The 20,576-nt window shown below is 39.9% G+C and overlaps 1 protein-coding gene across 1 annotated transcript; it reads right to left on the bottom strand.

Moving 5' to 3' along the window:
- Positions 1–1,582: 1,582 nt before the first annotated feature.
- Positions 1,583–20,157, bottom strand: LOC121323757 (exonuclease 3'-5' domain-containing protein 2-like). The gene is made up of 9 exons (XM_041264956.1): positions 20,022–20,157; positions 17,553–18,308; positions 16,639–16,895; positions 12,410–12,536; positions 8,101–8,432; positions 4,348–4,454; positions 3,119–3,254; positions 2,179–2,535; positions 1,583–1,942 (listed from the first exon to the last, which is right to left on the bottom strand). The coding sequence occupies exons 2-9, from the start codon at positions 17,892–17,894 to the stop codon at positions 1,726–1,728; spliced, it is 1,875 nt and encodes a 624-aa protein (XP_041120890.1). The 5' UTR covers positions 17,895–18,308; positions 20,022–20,157; the 3' UTR covers positions 1,583–1,725.
- Between the last annotated feature and the right edge of the window lie 419 nt (positions 20,158–20,576).

Below are 20,576 nucleotides of genomic sequence, written 5' to 3'. Positions count from 1 at the left end.
GCTGTAGTGGTAATACAGTCCTGGTGTCCTGCAGTGCTAATACAGTCCCGGAGTCCTGTAGCGTTAATACAGCACCAGGGCCCAGCAGTGGTAATACAGTCCCCCGGGGCCCTGCAGTGGTAATACAGTCCTGGGGTCCTGTAGTGATAATAGAGTCCCTGGGGCCCAGTTTCAAAGAAATTGGGTTCAATAGGTCATCCACAGTTCCTGCTCTTCAGTTAATATATTTGTCATTACACAGCCTGGACCAGCAGTTAATGCCTTTCAGTAGCAAAACCCTGCAATGGTGCTTCACTGTTCATGGGATAAACTCTGAATACTTTGTCGTTCACGGCTAATTTTAATAAATTCTTCAGAACTTCAAAATGAGAATTGTTTGCAATTGCCTTCTTAAATAATAGAAAACAAGCATTTACACTGGCACATGCAGCAGATCTATTTCCACTCCATTAAAAAAATTCTACTCAGAAATTGAAGTTAAGCTTTAATATTTTTATTGAATGTTGTTTTTTTTACAATGAAGGAAACAAAGCAGCTTTCATGTTCATTTTAACATGCAGGCAAAGGAAAGCGGCAAGTTTCTTAAAAAAAACATTAGGGATGTTTGTCATCTTAATCTTAAATTATTGTTTTTTATTTTATTTTTTTCCCCATTACAGGTTTAGGCTACACTAATGGTAGTTTAAAATTGGGTCCAGAATTTCACTCTCAAATTACACTAAATGAAAAGAAAGTTGGCACCACTTTTAAAAATTGTCAGGCAAAGAACAGTAAGCCATTTCTAGCTGTATAAAATGTTTTTGTGGATTTATTTTGAAAGGTTTCCTGCAGATTCAGCAGTTCAGATCTTATTCAAGCCAGTCATTCTTCTCTGTCTGGAGTAACAAGGGAAGTCAGTCCTGTGGTTTTTGCTGCTACAAGCAACTCTACATACTTCTAACACAAGTAAAGGCAGCAGGAAGGGTATGTGAAAAAGCATGCGGGGAAGCCTGAAAGTGCTAAGGTCTGGGCTACTACTTGGTCATCTACCAACCTTCGAGTCACCAACCAGAGATTCCAGAAGGAGTAGTCAAGATTTCATGGGGTCAGAAATGAGCACCTAAGATTCAGGAACGGTCTCACTACCAATAAGCCTTTACCTTGGACACAGGAGGCCTTCAGCCATCAACAACTACAACCCTTCCCTTTTCCTCAAGTGCCAAACTCTGCACCAAAAAGACAACAAAATGCGTAGGCCATTCCACAGTGAAGCACCACCAACTGAAAATGAGTGTATCCAACAGCACCCTGGCTCACCTGTCCTGCTGTTTACACGTCCTCTCTTGATTCAATGGCACTCTTAAATCTACTTCCGCATGTCTGCTGCATGTACAACATGTAATCCAAACAGCTGCCATGCTAACAGTACTACAGTATGAAACACTTATCTACAAATCTGTCTATGCATATACTACATGATATACCCTATCTAGATTTTGTTTGTTTTAGGAAATTGCAAATCAATAAATAAAAGAGTATACTTCTAAAAAATTTGGTGGAATCTTTTTTTTTTTTTTTTTTTTTTTTTTTTTTTTAAACTGTCGAATGACTAAACGCATTAAAAAAACAAAAAAAACAAAAAAAAACAACAATTAGGACAGGGAAGCAAAAAGCAGCAGTGTTCATATGGATCCGTCCGCTGTGGCTGAACCCTCCTCCCAGTCCGTCCGACTGTGCTTGCGATTCTCAGTTGAGCTGGATCTCAAGATCCTCCCCGTATTTGCGTAGCAGTTTGCTGTGGTTGTGCTCGACGGACCACAGCGGGGGGATGTGGCATGGCTGCATGGAGGTCAGGAAGTGCTGCCGCCAACGTTTCTCCAGTTCCATCAGGCCGCGCAGACCACCCTTAGCATGGGCTTGGACCACCTTCAGACCGTGAGGGATATAGCTCTCACTGAAGATCCTGGACCAGAGGGGAAGAGAGATTTTAGTGCAGGACACCAATGCATTACAATCCCCAGTATTAACCGTTCTCACTGTATAGTAGTTTGATACACTGCCCTGATTTTAGGGTGGGAAGGGCACTCACTGAAGACTGTGTCTTGTACAGGCATTTGTAGCAGTCGAGCGACAAAACTTCAAATGCTCTTTTGTCTTTTGAGATAAAATGCAGCAGTTTAAAACGGCTCTCTCCCCTACCTGGTCTCCAGCCCGGCTGCCTCCTGCAGCAAGGCTGGTGTGATCTTGTCCAGGCTGTAGAATGTGCGCAGGGTCCCCAGCAGCTCCTCCCTGCGGCTCTCTGGCAGGCTGTCTGCTTTGAGCAGGGCTCGCGCCCCAGAGCGGACCTGCCGCCGGTCAGAGTCCTCAAGTGGCCGCACTCCCTCCTCGCACCCCAGGGGGGCGCAGTGCTCCTCCGACAGCCGCTGCTTCAGCAGGTTGTCATGGTAATTGGAGGCTGCGTGGCAGGAAGTGCACAGGAGCAGCACATCGTGGGAGTTGTGGTCCTTCATCTGGATCGGGAAGTGCCGTCGGTATTCGTGAGGGACAATGTTCTTTCTAAAGAGAAAGGATAATTTGGTAATTCAAAAGGACCCTATTTAACAAACTTTATTCCAACTGCTTGTCAGTAGTTTTGTGGCTTTTGTTTTTAATTTGGTTGAAAGGCAGACAGATCCAAACAATATGGTCATTCATAGGTATGAGTGAAACAGTTAAAGCTTCATTAATGTTTCATTACAAAGGCTCCCTGCCCCGGTTGTGTAGTTTTACTGCACTGGGGAATTACCTAGGATTGAATCAACCACCGATCTGTGATTATCCCAGGATGACCCCTAATCCCGATACACAGGGTGATAACCTGAAACTGTAAAATGCTCTGAAAAGTCTACTTACTATGTTACAGGTCATAGAATCCTACCCTTACAAGCACATTCCATGCTGCATATACTATGAAGGTCAAGCAGGGTCCACTTAATTGATACACAAAGTGAGAATAAACATGCTTCATCTGAGAAGAAATGTTTTTTTGGTTTGTTTTTAAAACCCTATTACCACACATCTTCCTATCAATCCCAGCACTCTATACAGCTTGTGTGCACTTTGCCCTCTGCAGTGTGAGCAGTCGCTCCTGGCCTGGTACCTGATGTAAGACTCGGTCCTTCCACACACCACACAGATGTTCTCCTTGGCAGTGAGGTAATAATCCTGCTGGGACTCTGGTCTGCCTGATGGCTCAAACTTTAACTTTACAATGAACGGATCCTCGCTCAGCAACTCTTCAGAATAAAAAGCAAAACAACAACACAGCATCAACAGAACCGCTCTTCCGAACATAAGTTATGCCATTGTGTCCACATAAATCTGTCAGACAAACAAGGGTTATATTATGGCACACAGAGTTTATGCTTTACACCGTGTCATTGGGGACACTACTTGTCCAAATTTCAACATATTCAGGAGGCACAGTTCCCAAGATACAGCCTTCACTTTAAACAGGTCATGACAATCATTCTGTTTCTTAAAATGTACTCCTCATTGCTGACTATTGTCTGCCTACACCCTCCTACCAGCTTATTCAACTGATCTACTGTTCTGTGCAATGACTGAAACGGAAAGTCCCGTGCACAACCTCCACCCATCCCACCTTGGGTGCGGCAGTGAATGCAGTATGGTGTTGTATAGGGGCACTACCCTCCTCAGAAATGCTATAAATGCTGTCTGCTATGTAGACATGAAGGATCTCAATGCACTTCTTGTTTTAGGGCAAAGGTGTATTGATTAGCAACATGGCAATAAACTCCAACCAGGCTAAATGTTCCCCTACCTCAACGAATTCCAAATACAAGTTCTCCTGTTAATCCCTTTAAATGAGAACCTCTTCTCAGTTGCCCTTACCCACTTAGCGGTGTAACAAAAGGCAGGAGCTACAACCTTTGCACCCTTAACTAAGTGGTAAACAGGTATTTTCACAATCGTACTCCTTGGCCAATTTTCCATAGTAACGAAGACCCTTTTATGTTCTCCGCGCTTTATTTTCATGTTGACTCAGGTAACCCGCCACAGTTCTGATTAAAGTACAATAGTGTTAAACAAAAAACAAAAGATAACAAAAAGGGACTGTTCTTCTAAAGGGCTTGTTTTTTCTTTTTTAACCCTTGGTTATTCCACCTTTAAGAGTGTCAACAGAAATGAAGTTCAGGTCAGTGTTAACCTGGGGAACAAGAGACTTTGAAAGGGAAGGAGGTTGGGGAAATTGAGTGTGTATTGACATGTAGTGAGGTATATGAATCAGAGGTAAGAAATGTTTCTTTGTTAAAGTCTTCAAGATTACACTGTTAAAACGAGAAAAATGGGGTAGTGCAAACTCGCCTCCTATTCCCTTATCCAGGTACCACTTGGCCTTCTTCTTGTCACAGGTACACAGGGGCTGCCCATCCGGGGCATGCAGAAAGCAGTTATCGTATAGCGGAGACTTCCTGAAGCACAAAGTAAAGCATGTTAAATAGCTGGGGCATTTCAAAAAGGCATTCCGCAGCACACGATTCCGCAGTGCTGTTTCACGGGAGCTGCTTCACTCACAGATGGCTCACTAGCTACACAATATGGCTCTTCTGATTTAAAGGTTGTGCAATCTGCAGTTTATTGATACCCACCTTATTAACCGGGTTCAATCTCGGGAAATGTCAATCTCATTAAAGCTGGTAAGCCAGCTTTAAGTGCTTTGGCTCATTTTAACCAGTATTGCAGCTGAAAGGTTATGGTAAAAAATGACAAATCTTAAGAGAAAAAAAGTAGTGCTGTTTCAAGGGACCTGCCAGTGCAGGGCTCCCACATTACTGTTGCATGGAAGCTGCTTCACTCATTAAACACTGCAGACAGGTCCAGGGAACACAGCAGACTGACATGTAGTCCAGAGAAAATAACTGCATTCAACACAGTAGAGCACTTGCACAGGTCTTGTCTAAGCCCATATGCCATACAATGTATACTTCTACCATTTAAACACTTTTAAAACTACTTTTACCATGTCTTTTTGCAAAAGTTACTTTGTGTGGAGATAGTTAAAAGCAGGGGTTTGCAACTTTATTTATTTATTTTTACTTGGAGCCCCCCATCCACGAGAATTATAAAATCACATATCAGAAAGCACCCAATCACAGTATTTGCCATAATTCCAGTACATCTTACCCGGTGTACAGATGCCATCCCGTGCATAGAACACCACATGTATGTTTAAAAGTTTAACGATTTTGTTATTATTTTATTCTGAGAAACTAATGTCAAGTTCCTCAGAAGTTAAAGAAAGAGTGAAGTTAAAAGGAGGATCCACTTTACATAATGTATCAATATACTGAATGAAAACTGTATGAAATTGAAGACGTTCATGTAGGAGAAATGAAAGCTAACGTACTTTAAGAAAGGAACGTATTGTATTCAGTGTACGTTCATCCACAACTTTAAACACTCAATTATAAATCTTGGTAAAACTATAAAAACATTTAAATCTAACACTTAAGTACATTATAGCAATCAATTTATTTTAAATGCATAAGTAATTGCACTGAAAAGTGTTCTCTTTACACATTATATTATATACAAAATATAAATCTGTGCAGTAGGCCTATACAGTAGTAAAATCAAATGAATATCTAGCACACTTTACTTTAGTCTACAGGATACTGGTAACAGAAATTCATGTTGCTGCATTGTACACAAAAAAGAAAATTGAAACAATTTTAGCTCATTTTCTTTTTTACTGTAGCCAAAATAACACAATAGATCTGTGCCGCATTGAGACGTTATGATAATATAGACCTTACATATACAGCACACACTTTATAGAACTCATTTTTAAATGTACATAGAACATTTTACAGTGTACCCGTGGCTGCAAGTACAACACACAGCCTACCTGCTACTTCTGTTTTCTGTTGGTAAGAGACAGACTTTCTTTGCATAAGCAATTAAAGACTTCACATCAGAATTGTAATAACTGTAGTGCACACTTTGTGTTTCGAGCCACTGGAGTTCATATTTGTGAAAGCTTGTTGATGGATGGATCGCAGTTAGTTTACACTCTCTAGAGTATGAGTTTATATGGCCTGTTTTAATCATGTTCTTCATTGTTATTGATTTAGTAGCTACTTACATCTGTTCTCCTGTTTATTTTTCTCCTGTCTTGTTTTTTTTTTTTTCAGTGTGTCTTTGTCTCCTAGCATTACACTTAATTGGTTATTAGTGGGGGACATGTTGTGTCCGGCATATCTGAATGTAGGTCACAATGGTGTCTGAGTTAGTAAGGGGCTGCTGTTTGTACAATTCTACCTTAAGACCATGTTTATTTTCTTAGGTGATAAAGCTGCATGAATGTATTTAATGTCATATCAACATACGTAAATTAAAGAAATTAATTTAAAGGCTTATAGCAACAAACAGATTGGGCAAACACATTCTCATGCATGAATGATCAGCTTCTTGTAAAGTAAAATAAACCAGTCAAACAATAGTTTGATAATTGTATTTAAAAGCATAGGTGTGTAATATATTTACTAGGCTAGGGTGCCACATTATCGTTTTATTATTATTTACAAAGTTGCCCTCAAGAGCAATTCAAAGTAGTCTCGCTTTGACATGAAGGGATGATCGGATCGTCTTATGCACCGCGACGGGGTCATTCACAAGAAACATAATAATCATAAAACATCCTGGCTTGGAAGAAAGCCCTTTGACTTCCAGGTTTAGTCTATATAATCTCTGTGCTTCATTTTCACATGTTGCATAAAATGTGTTCAGTATGTAATAATAAATGTAACCCCATCACGTGTGATGACGGCCTGACACTATAGCAGTGTGTGTATTTGGTCCGTCCTCCTTTGTTCCCGCTGTGGAGAGTCCCAACTAGAACAAGTTTGAGAGCCACAGGCTTAGCGCTTTACAGGCGCTGATCTTACAAAGAACTAAAGCTTGTAAACTGGCTGCAAATTCTTAAAACTGTACAAACACTTAATTTAATCCACTTGAAGACAATTTAAAGTGAATCACACTGCAGCCGTGATGCTCTAATCCAGATCAATGTTTTGCTCCCTGTCAGATCAGGGCATAGCACAGATAAGCACAGCCACATACTGCAATCCTACTTCCTTGTGCTGCCAGCAAGCTGTTGCATTCGCTCAGCCACCAGCAGCAGACAAAGCATGACCAGTAACTCTTGAGTTTACATTTACTGTACTTGGCTCACACACTAGAAAAAAAAACCCAAAAACTTGAAAGCAGTATGATGGAAGTGTTTTATTTATTTGTAACGCCCTGATTTTTATGTGGTACGGCCATGTGAAATTTCTTTGTATCGAATGCATTTATCAAACAGAAATGATGTCACATTAGCTATACTGTTTAATTAATTGTGTCATTTTCAAAAAGTTTGCTGCAGATTTCTGTGGGACTAAAGGTGGGCTAAGAGGTGAATTGATCAATGTGAATAATGCCAATTTACTGTAATGTATCAAGTCAGATGCACTGTCAAAAAACTACCAAGAAAGACGCGCTGTCAAAAACTACCAAGACAGACGCACTGTTAAAAAAAACTGCCTGGCACTATATACCAGCATAGAAATGGCATTGACTATTTAAAATAAGTCAAAACAAAAACCACTATAACAGGGTTTTAAGTGTCAGAGTTCTGGAAATATTAAAGCATGACTCCCTGCTAAACCCAGGCTTGCAAACCATCTATTATTCCCAATATCAGTTATATTCTGATATTCAGGGTTTTTCATGTTGGCATAGTCTTCAATCTAAAATGTGAATATTATTTAATTAGCTTGAAAATAAAAGCATAGTTTGTACCATATTACATAAAAATAATCTCTAGAGAAAAATAAACCAACAACCCCTCAAATAAATCCAGCAGCACCCCCTCAAATAAACCAGCACCCCCTCAAATAAACCCAGCAGCACCCCCTCAAATGAACCAGCACCCCCTCAAATAAATTATAAATTTATAATAAATTGTCATACAAATATGAACAGAGTTTCAAATAATGTTAGTTTGAATATTTTTCCCAATACTTTGTCCTGATCTAAAATAAAACACACACCCCACAGAAACACGCGCTCCCCTACCTGGCTGAATAACCAACTCCCAGACGCTTGTGCTTGTGTTTGCAGGGGTCCACCACCTGCCCGTCCGCAGGAGCTCTGCTGTCCGACCCTGTCCTCCTGTTCCAGAGTTTCTTGTCTCCACTGACCAATGCGCCCCCATGCTCCTGCTCCTCCTCCTTTCCTCCTCCTCCTCTCTCTTTGAATGGCACATCCACCAGCCCCTGACACTTGGCCAGCAGCTGTTTGCACACACTTTCCGGAGCTGTGCCTTCTGGAGTTGTCATGGAAACAAGTCCCAGCAGGTGAAAGAATAAAGCAACAGATACCTGGGCATCTCTGCCCGCATACGTTACCTGAAAAGGGACAGAGCATAATTTACACTCATATCTTCACCCTAATTATTATAGAAATCAATCTATAAATGGGTCACTTAAGGGCGCACACATTTCATGGCTTGGTTAGCCATACTTGCCTTCTCATGCCAAAGCCACCAGAAGTATGACTTTTCCCACAATGCTCAAGACAGACTAGCGCTCATCGTCATTAATATCAAGGCGATGATTAGCTACTGTGGCAGACAAGGACGCATCTTTTGCTAAAGTTGAGGAAAGGTTTCTGGAGGATTTGTGAACCAGGTAAATACTTCAAGGCAGGGCAGCCCAATGGATGGCTCGTTAAGCTCCACAACGTGGCTCTTTTGATTTAGACGGGATGCTGTACAATCTGTAGTCTGTGGTAGAAGCATGTCACAATGCAAAACGCTAATTATATTGGGTATATAAACATGAAGCATGTCAAATGAGCACAAAACAATCTTTTATTTGTTTAGGATTCTTTGTTTTGTTGGCTCTTTTACCAGAGAGGCTGGACAGCTCTGAGTAAAAACTAAGGATTTAAATTTTTTTTTTAAATTTCTTGCATTAGCTGCATTGTCACCGGTATCACAATATCAAAAGTTCAAAAGGCTGTTCCTATTACCTAATTACTTCCTAAACAAGGACAGACCATACAGCTGCCTTTTAACACAGGAAGTGATAAGCTTCCTGTGTACTGTGTGGTGCTTGAAAAGTCTATATATCCAGTGACTGGGTTACTAAAGTGAACAAGTATGTCAGTAACATGCATCCCCTGCCACTACTGGAAATGAACAATGAGAGAAATCGTTAGGATAAAGTGGATGACCGTGATATAGATGAACAGTATATACAGAATAGCATGACGGATGTACATGATCCTTCATGTGTCCCAAGAGTTCACTAAAGATCTAAAGAAAGTTTAATCAAAATTAAACATGCCTGAAATATAGCTGGAGGATGTACAATCTTATAATCCCAATAACCCCCAATGTTCATACCATAAAAGAAAAATGAAGTATGAAAAGCAGGGCTTGAATTTCAGCTTGGGAATCGCTCCTGCCTATCTGCAACTTTCAGTGCGGGAAAATCCTGCAGACATATTTGAAGACACCAAGCTACTGTATTTTCCACCCAATTTAGAATGCCTGAAACTCTACAACAATCTCTAAGGAAGTGGGTGTCAGTGATGAAAGCACTGCGAGCTGCATTCTGAGTAGCTCTGGTTTAAATAAATACACTGAACAAAAATATAAAAACACAACATGTAAAGTGTTGGTCTCATGTTTCATGAGATGAAATTAAAGATCCCAGAAATTTTACATATTCACAAAAAGCTTATTTCTCTCAAATTTTGGGCACAAATTTGTTTACATCCCTGTTAGTGAGCATTTCTCCTTTGCCAAGATAATCCATCCGACAGGTGTGGCATATGAAGAAGCTGATTAAACAGCATGATCGTTACAAAGGTACACTTTGTGCTTGGGACAATAAAAGGCCACTCTAAAATGTGTAGTTTTGTCACACAACACAATGCCACAGATGTCTCAAGTTTTGATGTTGCTGCTGCAGGTATGTCCACCAGAGCTGTTGCCAGAGAATTGAATGTTCAATTTCTCTACCATATGCCGCCTCCAACGTTGTTTTAGAGAATTTGGCAGTACGTCCAACTTTCCTCACAACCACAGACCACGTGTAACCATGCCAGCCCAGGACCTCCACATCTTCTTCACCTGGGGGATTGTCTGAGACCAGCCACCCAACAGCTGATGAAACAGTGGGTTTGCACAACCGAAGAATTTCTGCACAAACTGTCAGAAACCGTCTCAGAGAAGCTCATCTGCGTGCTCATCGTCCTCACCAGGGTCTTGACCTGACTGCAGTTCGGCATTGTAACTGACTTCAGTGGGCAAATGCTCACCTTTGATGGCCACTGGCATGCTGGAAAAGTGTGCTCTTCATGGATAAATCCAATTTCAACTGTACCGTGTGCAGATGGCAGACAGCATGTATGGCATCGTGTGAGCAAGCGGTTTGCTGATGTCGGCGTTGTGAACAGAGTGCCCCATGGTGGCAGTAGGGTTATGGTATGGGCAGGATAAGCTACGGACAACGAACACAACTGCATTTTATCAATGGTAAATGCACAAATATGCACAGAGATCCGGTGACGAGATCCTTAGGCCACTTGTCGTGCCATTCATGCACCGCCATCACCTCATGTTTCAGCATGATAATGCACGGCCCCATGTCGCAAGGATTTGTACACAATTCCTGGAAACTGAAAATGTCCCAGTTCTTCCATGTCCTGCATACTCACCAGATGTCACCCATTGAGCATGTTTGGGATGCTCTGAATCAACGTGTACGACAGCGTGTTCCAGTTCCTGCCAATATCCAGCAACTTCGCACAGCCATTGAAGAGGAGTGGGACAACATTCCACAGGCCACAATCAACAGCCTGATCAACTCTATGCGAAGGAGATGCGTCGCGCTGCATGAGGCAAATGGTGGTCACATCAGATACTGACTCTTTTTCTGATCCACGCCCCTACCTTTTTTTTTTTTTTTTTTTAAAGGGATCTATGACCAACAGATGCATATCTGTATTCCCAGTCATGTGAAATCCATAGATTAGGGCCTAATGAATTTATTTCAATTGACTGATTTCCTTATATGAACTGTAACTCAGTAAAATCTTTGAAATTGTTGCATGTTGCATTTATATTATTGTTCAGGGTAAATAAATAAAAGTAGTGCTGGATATTTTTTAAGTGCCGCGAGACTTTATTCTCTCGTACGTGATTCTCGGCTGCTATCTTTAAGGATTATAGAAACTCAGTACACTGCAGTAAATAAACAATTTTGAAAAAAAAAGACAATATTAAGTCTATCTAGGTGTTGTTTTGCAAGTGGTGACTTTCGCTTTAACTCTTAAAACTCAACCCCATTCATTTTGGGCACCATTCATATTACTCAGGCATTGTAAAAGCCACTTACCTGGCTTCTTTAAAACATACAGACTCTGAGCTTTCCAAAGACGTATTCAGTAGGTGTATGCCTTACTCCCAGCCAGAACTACGAATGCCTGAAGTTAAGCCTCTCATCACGTGAGTCCAGAGCTTAGGTTTCGTTTTGAGTCTATTGCTTCATCATTTCACAGTGAGGTTCAATGCTAGAGTGTTTTTTTTTTTCTTTTTAAGATACCTATGATTTTTATATATATATTATATAACAACCAAACATGATTTTATTTGGAAAAGCGTTTCTTTTGTTGTTGTTTTGTTTTTATATATATTCTCATCTCTACCAAATATAGTATGCCTGACCCTGTTGCAACTTACATAATATGAAAGGAAATGTTGTGGCCTTTCACTTGATATGTTACATGCATGCAGTACAAACTACCCAGTAGTTAAACATACATAAAATGAAAACTGTAAAAACAGGCAGAAATAGACCTGAGTGCAAAGAGTTAAAAAAGAAATGGAGCGCTGGTTAAAAAGAAAAGCACCTTTTTCTTCTGTTGCAGCAAAATCTTCATGTAAGGCAATGGCAAAAGCAACAGAGTGCTCTGTCTCACAGTGATGAACAGTTGTTCAGTCTCCTGAAAACAGCTTATTTTAAACCACCCCCCCCCCCCCCCCCCCCCCCTGCAGCATAGGGAGGAAATCCCCCCAGCACACACAAATGAAATTCAAGCCCTGAAAAGTAAATTAGCATTACTAAGAGTAAATATGTTTTACTTTAAGGCTTTGAGTGTTTCTGGGACCTGGAACATGTATAGTAGTCCAGTCCAACAGTTCAGAGAAATTTTACATGAATAGATAACCCTTTTAATGTCTAATTAGTAAAGATTAGTCATCCCAAGCCAACACGTTCTGCTGAACCTGAATTACAGTATATGAAATATCCACACTTTTTTTTTTTTTTTTTAAATAACAAGCTCCAGAATTAAGGAGGTTCCCATCCAATACCTGCTCCTGGGAAAGTTCCTCAGCTTCCCAGTTGCTACATCTCAGCTGCAAGGACTTGTCAAGGGAGAGGTTCAGGATGTCTTGCGCCAATGACTTCAGGCTCAGGCCATTATGGATGAGGGTTCTTCTGCACAAGACACGCAAGCACCCCAAAACCCAGGGGAGTAAGGATGGGATTAGCAGAATGCTTAATATCACAGTGCTATGAGAAATTGCATATTCCTTTTTGCATTCGTACACCAAATAATGCAGTGGCATCCACAAGGACTGCCACTGTGGCTTCAGATACTCATTCTGCTGTCAGAATGCACTGCTGCATTTAGCTAATATAATACTTGTAGTTTAATGATGTTCTTTATTTCTATAAAAAGGTGTCTGGTAGCCTAACAGGTTAAAGAAAGCTGTCTGTTGGCAATCCTTACTTCCAGGTACAATAGTCTGCTATACTTGTACAATTACCAGTACATGTAAAACATGACTATCTAAAAACAAGGAGGGCCTTTTACCTCAACATGTGTTTTCGATTTCACAAAACTATTCATTCTAATTGCCATTAGGGTCATTCCCTGTCAACTTAACCAGAGCTTCCCACCTCGAGATTTTGAGTTTGCTTATATTCTGTGAAGCGGAAGATCCAGATCAGGTATAAAACCAGGGCAGATACTGAAGCTCAATGATGAATATTTACTGAGACGCGCCTCCTTTAGTGGAGGGAAATGACATATTCACAGAGACTGCCTCGCACACAGTCCTCTGTGAACATGCCACTCATTTCCAATCACTAGTCAGTGACACTGCCTCACACACAGCCCTCTGAACATATCACTCATTTCCAGCTAACTGCAAGTATCAATAGGGCAGTTCTCTTTTTTCCAAAGTACTCCCAGTTAGCAGGGAAATACAGTTTCTCATCCATGTGAAGCAATAAGAGGTATTTTAAACTCTATTGGTTGACAAAACGTAAACAAGAATGCAGTTCAATTTCAATGTATTTATTTATATACCTTGCATACCACATTATCTCACAGCGCTTTACATGTCTGTTAAAACACAAAGTATGCAATATCAGTTCAGTATGACAATGCAGCTCAGGTTTCCATCAAAGCACACCAAGACAGTAGGGACACTTTTTCTTTAATTCCTATTTTTTGAAAGAGATAAAACGACAGTTAATTTTACAAAACTAGAACCAAACAGTCAAGTAATATAAGACAAGTCCCTAAGTGCTCTCTCAGTGCTTGTTTCTCATTTTGTAACATTTACATGATTTTTCTTTCTCCTTGAAGTTAAACTCTGGAATAAACGCTTTGAAAATATGAACCTAGGGATTTAACAGTGAATTGTGTATTGATGAACTGTGGTACTTTCTTTACATGACATCGTATTACCACAGATGTGTGTATCAGTGGTGCACCTGGGGGTGGGGGAATCTTGGCAGGTTCAGTCAATATTTGGTAGAGGCACCTTTGGCAGGAATTACAGCCATGAGTCTATTTGGATAAGTCTATACAAGCTTTGCACATCTGGACACTGCAATTTTTGCCCATTCTCCTTTGCAAAATTGCTCAAGCTCCATCAAGTTGGATGGGGACCTTTGGTGAACAGCAATTTTCAACTCTTTCCACATATTCTCAATTGGATTGAGGTCCAGGCTTTGACTGGGCCACTCCAGGACATTGACCTTTTTGTTTTTAAGCCACTCCAGTGTGGCTTTGGCTATATGCTTGGGGTCATTGTCCTGCTGGAAGATGAATCTTCTCCCAAGTCCCAGGTCTCTTGCAGACTTCAGCACGTTTTCCTCCAGGATTTCTCTGCTGTACTTTGCTGCATCCATTTTGCCCTCTATCTTCACGAACTTTATAGGCCCTGACGCAGAGAAGCATCCCCATAGCATGACACTGCCACCACCATGCTTCACTGTAGGGATGGTGTTCTCAGGATGATGTGCAGTGTTAGAGTCTTCTTCCACATGGTCTCAGATTCTCCCACATGCCTTCTGGCAAACTATCTGAGATTTGATGTGAGTTTTTTTCAACAATGGCTTTCTTTTTGCCATTCTCCCATAAAGGCCAGTTTTGTGAAGCACCCGGGCTATTGTTGCCATATGCACAGTGTCTCCCAGCTCAGCCGTGGAAAACTGTAACTCCTTTAGAGTTGCCATAGGCCTCTTGGTGGCCTCCCTGACTAGTGCCCTTCTTGCCCGGATACTCTGTTTTTGAGGACAGCCTGTTCTAGACAGATTCACAGTTGTGCCATATTCTCTCCATTTCTTAATAATGGGCTTTACTGTGCTCCGGGGGATATTCAATGCCTTGGAAATGTTCTTATATGCTACCCCTGATTGGTGCTTTTGAAGAACCTTATTCCGGATTTGCTTTTAATGTTCCTTCGTCTTCATGATGTAGTTTTTATTAGGAAATGTACTAACCAACTGTGGGACCTCCCAGAGACAGGTGTATTTAATCTTAAATCATGTGAAACACCTTAATTGCACACAGGTGGACTCCATTCAACTAATTATGTGACTTCTAAAGACAACTGATTGCACAAGAGCTTATTTAAGTGTGTCATAGCAAAGGGGGTGAATACTTATGTAATCAATTATTTATCAATTTTATTTTCTGTTTGTAATTAATTTAGAATAATTTGTAGATTTTATTTTTCACTTTGACATTATGGACTTTTTTGTGTGTTGATCAGTGGCAAAAACTCCTAATTAAATCCATTTTGATTCCATGTTGTAACACAATAAAATGTGCAAAAGTCCAAGGGGGGTGAATACTTTTGAGAGCCGCCGTAAAAGTCATGAAAAATTGCTTAGAAAAGATTTGCACTATATGTTGTTTAAGACTACCGTTTTGTTTTTTCTGTCTCCTTCCTTGGACAGATTTTATTTGTATTTTCTGTGGTTGCGGAGTAACAAACTGGGTAACAAAGGCATATACATCATTGCTTAACCATTGCCAGAAAAGCGAGGGGGGTATATATGTTTTTATCGTGGAAAACGGTAAAAATGTTTATGCAGGCACTTGATTTTTGTGACTAACTTGATTGAGACCACAGGCACCTAACCCACAGAGCACAGGGGAAGCAATACCTGTATACATTTTGCCCCTATTTAAATTTCTGCTCAGTAGATACTATTATTTTCTTATGGTTTTGCCTTTAAAAGGCTTAAAATGTAATTTTAAAAAAAACTGAAAGTCATTCAGAAGACGCTATTGATAAAAAATAAATAAATAAAAAAACCACACACAATAAATCTCACCCTACACGAACATTGGTTTGACCCAAGTCCGCACTGCTCTGTCTACAGCTGATGTTAGCAGCAGCGTGTCTGCAAATAAGATGCTGGGCAGTTTTGGTTTGGAAACTACTAAACAAATATGTATGAAATAATATAGGCTAAGCAGTTGTTAGTTTAGTTTGTTTTTATTATGCATTAATTCCATTTTATTCATTAAAAAAAGATGAACCAGACAGGTCTTTTTTTTTTTTTTATAAACAGAAGGTTTGTGTGCTGCTGGGCCATGAACGGGTTTAAGTTCAGAACCAAATCTAAATAAAACATTGTTACTGTTATTAAGCATTAGTAACAATCTGAAGCAGTGGTATTCAAAATAACAAAATCACAGTTTCACTTTAGTGACGCACGCTAGAGTGGTTTTATTATTAAAAATGTGACGTTCTTTATTAATTTCTTTTCAGATTTCATATTAAGCTTTTTCTCATTCAATCAAACCAAGTAGGAATTTGCTTGCACCATTTAAGACGTTTTTCAAGTCAAGTATGACTGGCAAAAGTAAACCAAAATTATTATTATTATTATTATAATTATTATTAATACAACATGCACATCTGTAAACCTGACTAAGATCATTTCTTAATTTTTTTTTTTTCCCAGTTACGCTTTAGACTGACTTGCCTGCCGCCCCCCCCCCAAAATGTAATGCTGTGCCAGTGGTGTGTGTATCGTAACACAAACCAAAATCACAGCAGCGCTCACTGCAGTTCACCAAGTGGTTCTTGAATGAAGCGAGTGTTTTACAACTGGTATGAATATATACTCCCTTTCACATTTAATTTTTGCCTTTTAACAAAATAGTCCTTTATTAAAGGATCATTTGATCATATTATGCATCATACAGGTAAGCCCATCGCATGTATGTTATAGATATTGTATCTATCGTGAAATCCCTACAAGACACCATGTGCATCTTTACACCCACCTCTGCCTCATGGCCAGGTACCGGAGATCCACAGTGCAGTTTACTGTGATTCCATAGTCTCGCATCAGCTTGCAGGCATCTTCGTAACAGCCAACTCCAGCTTTCAGAATGGAGTCATCCTGCAAGATGTCCAGCAGGCTGCGAGGGATGGTCTGCCCATCCCCTTGGAATTTCAGCAGACGAATGGCAACACAGAGACCACTAAATGTGGACATTTGTAGGAGAACCACAGGGCCAGCTTTCCTTTTCACCGACATCTAGGAGATAAAATAAAGACAAGGTTTAGAACATCTTCATACATCAAGCTGGGAAGTGCAAGAGCTTAAGTGGGGGACTAGGAACGCCCGGCTGCACTTCAGAATGGATTGGGCACAAAGTACAGCTAATCATACAAATTAATCGTCGAGTTAAAATAATATATGCAGAAATTTAGCACAGATCGTATTAGGTCACAAATCTAGTTCTCTCCTTTTTGTCTTTATGTGACAAGTGTAACTATTTTTTTTTCTACAGGTGAAAAAAAGCTGTAAATGTTTTAAAATGACAAATAAACACAATTGTCTTCACATGTAAGTCCCAGTTGTTGGACAGCCAGTCATAGAGCACAGACACCAAAGTACATAAAGATTTCCTAGAGAATCTAAAATAAGGCGAAATCCCAGACAAGGATTAATACTGAAATACTTCTATGTTCTGGAAGACATAGAAATTTAATACACACACTCTACTGCCGGGATGTTTTAAGTCAAAGAGTGATCAAGTATAGTAACATCTGAATAATTAACGTTCCTGACAAACACTTAGGATGCTCATTTGGGTTTCTAACCATGTGTATTTCATCTTGTTGAAACAACTAATAACTGCGGTATTAATAACGCTGGTATCACTGTTCATCCCCAGTTCCTCCCAGTTACCCAGTCGCAGTCGATGCCCAGTACTGGGTAGACTCCCAGCTCCCTCTGCACAGCTGGCCACACCTCCTCCCAGTCGTCAGGGCGGGACACCAGGGCTGGTTCCACCTTCAGCAGCTGCTCAGGCAGGGGAAGCATGGGCCAATGAGAATGCTCGCTCGCCACCACACCCTCCAACTCCTCCTGCTGCTGCTCCCTCTTCCTCACTTTCCCTAGCTCTCCATTCTGGTTCCTTTTGGAGATTTTCTGTCTCCAGCTTTTCACTGCTTTCCATATCACCAGGCCACCCAAAGTAGTGCCCAGCAGGGTGACAACAGCTGCACTTATTACTGTTTGTCTGGACATTATCAGTGTTGCGCTATTACCAAGTTATATACAGAAATAAATTTAAGGAAGGGCACCTCAAAGCCACCCTAAGTTAAATAAAAAAAAAACATTGGTTGTGCGTCTGACACAAAAAGCACTTGACCTTTAGGACTCAAGATGGACTTACTGTGATCCTTGAAAATTAATATCAATAAAAAGCACCAATATTTGAGTACAACGTTACAGTCTGGATTAGATCTGGCACATCATAATGAACCTATACATATGGAAACTAGCAAGCTAAGTCAGTCCGGCCTAAGGGTAAAACACCTTACAAAATCCAGAACCTCAGCGCACTGGCAACCCCAAATTTATGATCACATCTGCAGACAGACAAGACCATCTTTAAATGAAAGAAAACCCCATCCTGAAGTGTTGTGCGTGCACATCTTCCTGCAAACAGAGAAAAAAAGATTTATTAACATGGCTTAACCTGGGCCTGGAGTTCCGACGGACACAAATGAACATCACAGCATCAAAGGCTGGTGAAACCTTACGAATCAGTCTCTGTTCTCCAAAATCTTTAGGCTTTTGTTTTATACAAGTAGAATTCCCCCATTAGCACTTTGCAGGGTTGAAGCTAACACAAAAAAATATATATATATATATATATATATATATATATAATATATAATATATAATATATAATATATAATATAAATATAACTATATAAAATCTAACTTTAATCCAGATCATGCAACAGAACTTTTTCACTGAAATGTATGAGCATGAAAAACTTAATATCATGGAAGCAGAGTGCTCCACACACAGTTCAATCTTACTATCATGGCAGCAGAGTGCTCCACACACAGTTCAATCTTACTATCATGGAAGCAGAGTGCTCCACACACAGTTCAATCTTACTATCATGGAAGCAGAGTGCTCCACACGCAGTTCAATCTTACTATCATGGCAGCAGAGTGCTCCACACACAGTTCAATCTTACTATCATGGCAGCAGAGTGCTCCACACACAGTTCAATCTTACTATCATGGAAGCAGAGTGCTCCACACGCAGTTCAATTTTACTTTTAGTGCCCAACTGACATATTAGCTAGTGATGGGAGCTGCAATTCAGGTAAGTTGAATGATAGTGAACCATTTCAAATAAACAACGACTTGAAGCACTGCAGTCATGACTGACTGTCTAAATGCCTTGTGTTATACTGATTTTAAAACTTTCAATCCAACAGGTTCCCCAGTTATTCATTAATTATAACTTATCTTTGGCACACAAGCTCTTCATTTGATTCAGATTGGTGAAGAATGTTGTAACCCTGTGGTTCAAAAGGTCACTCCCCTTAAATTTCATAAACCAAAACTATGAGACAGCCACAGCTATAACATCCTTTCTCCCACCAATGCCTTGTTTCAGTGGCTTTTGAAAACGGTTTCAATACTACACGTGCTATATTGTTTGTGTTGTGCAGGTTGTGAAAGTGTGCCCTTATTTTTTAACTGTGTGTTGCTGCGTTTGAAGACGGAGTTTCCTTCATTCCTGGTTAAATTAACTTTTAATAAAAATATCCCTGCTAACCGCCACCTGGTTTACAAGAAAGTGGTGTGGTGATGCGAGTAATTTGAGGGTTTTTTCTTGTTTATTTGTTGTGAATTGTTTTTTACATTTCTAACTATGCTAATTGACTGTTAGACTGGGATGGATATTTGTATTCAGAGTAACAGGATTTTTTTTTTTTTTTTTTTTTTTTTTTAGTATCTTTGAACGCAAAGTTGTCCACTTGTGTTAGTACCAGATGATTTCTCTTTTTTCTAGAATTACTTAAATGAAAAGAAAACCTTAGGCCACGCTGGAAACATACATAATAATAATAATAATAATAATAATAATAATAATAATAATAATAATATTCATGTCACGTTTAAAATATCACGGTAGCAAAACGACAGCCTATTACTAAACGCTTAATTGATTTCTTCACATGAACTCGCCTTTTCCGTTCATTGCACCTTTCACTTAAAACTACGTCGAACTGAACTAAATAACCCACGGTGTCTGATATACTTTACATAACTGTGTCTGTGTGGTTATTTTTTTTTTATTATCGGTGTCTAATTTAAAGAGCCGCAGCGTTTCTGCGTGTTTACCTGTCTTTCCACAAACACTGTATTGGAAAACTCTGCACAACGCTGGCAAGCAACTTCCTGTTTCTCTGGACCGGCGATTTGAGCGCGTCATCATTTTAAAGGCACAGTATGCGTTTTTCTCGACAGAATCTTTCACATAATTCATATATAATTACCGCGTGGTTTTAATAACATCGTTTAATTACATTCACGACGAGCAACAAGCCTCACACTCGACGCCTCAGGCGGGCTGTGAGTCGACTGCGCAATTGACCGTACAGAAAAAAAGTATTAAACACCGCTGTGCATTCGCAATCAATATAAAACAGAGATTTAGTAATAATAACTGTCCGTAATTAACCCCGAATAGCTACAAGATTTTTTTTTAAATAAATAACAACCACATTTTAAACAAGTTATTACTCTAAGTTGTTGTAGCTGCATGTTTATTGCTCAGATAGCTTTATCTCGTAAATTTAATGGACATCCTCCTCTTAAAAATATAACAACAGGTGCATTTTCTAAGATATACACCCATTGAAATATGCTTCCCTCAGATGTCTAACTGGAAGAGCA

Source organism: Polyodon spathula, chromosome 12 (assembly GCF_017654505.1).
Source record: "Polyodon spathula isolate WHYD16114869_AA chromosome 12, ASM1765450v1, whole genome shotgun sequence".
Taxonomy (NCBI): domain Eukaryota; kingdom Metazoa; phylum Chordata; class Actinopteri; order Acipenseriformes; family Polyodontidae; genus Polyodon; species Polyodon spathula.
Note: the sequence above shows the minus strand (reverse complement) of the source record. Positions and strands in the feature narration are given on the sequence as shown.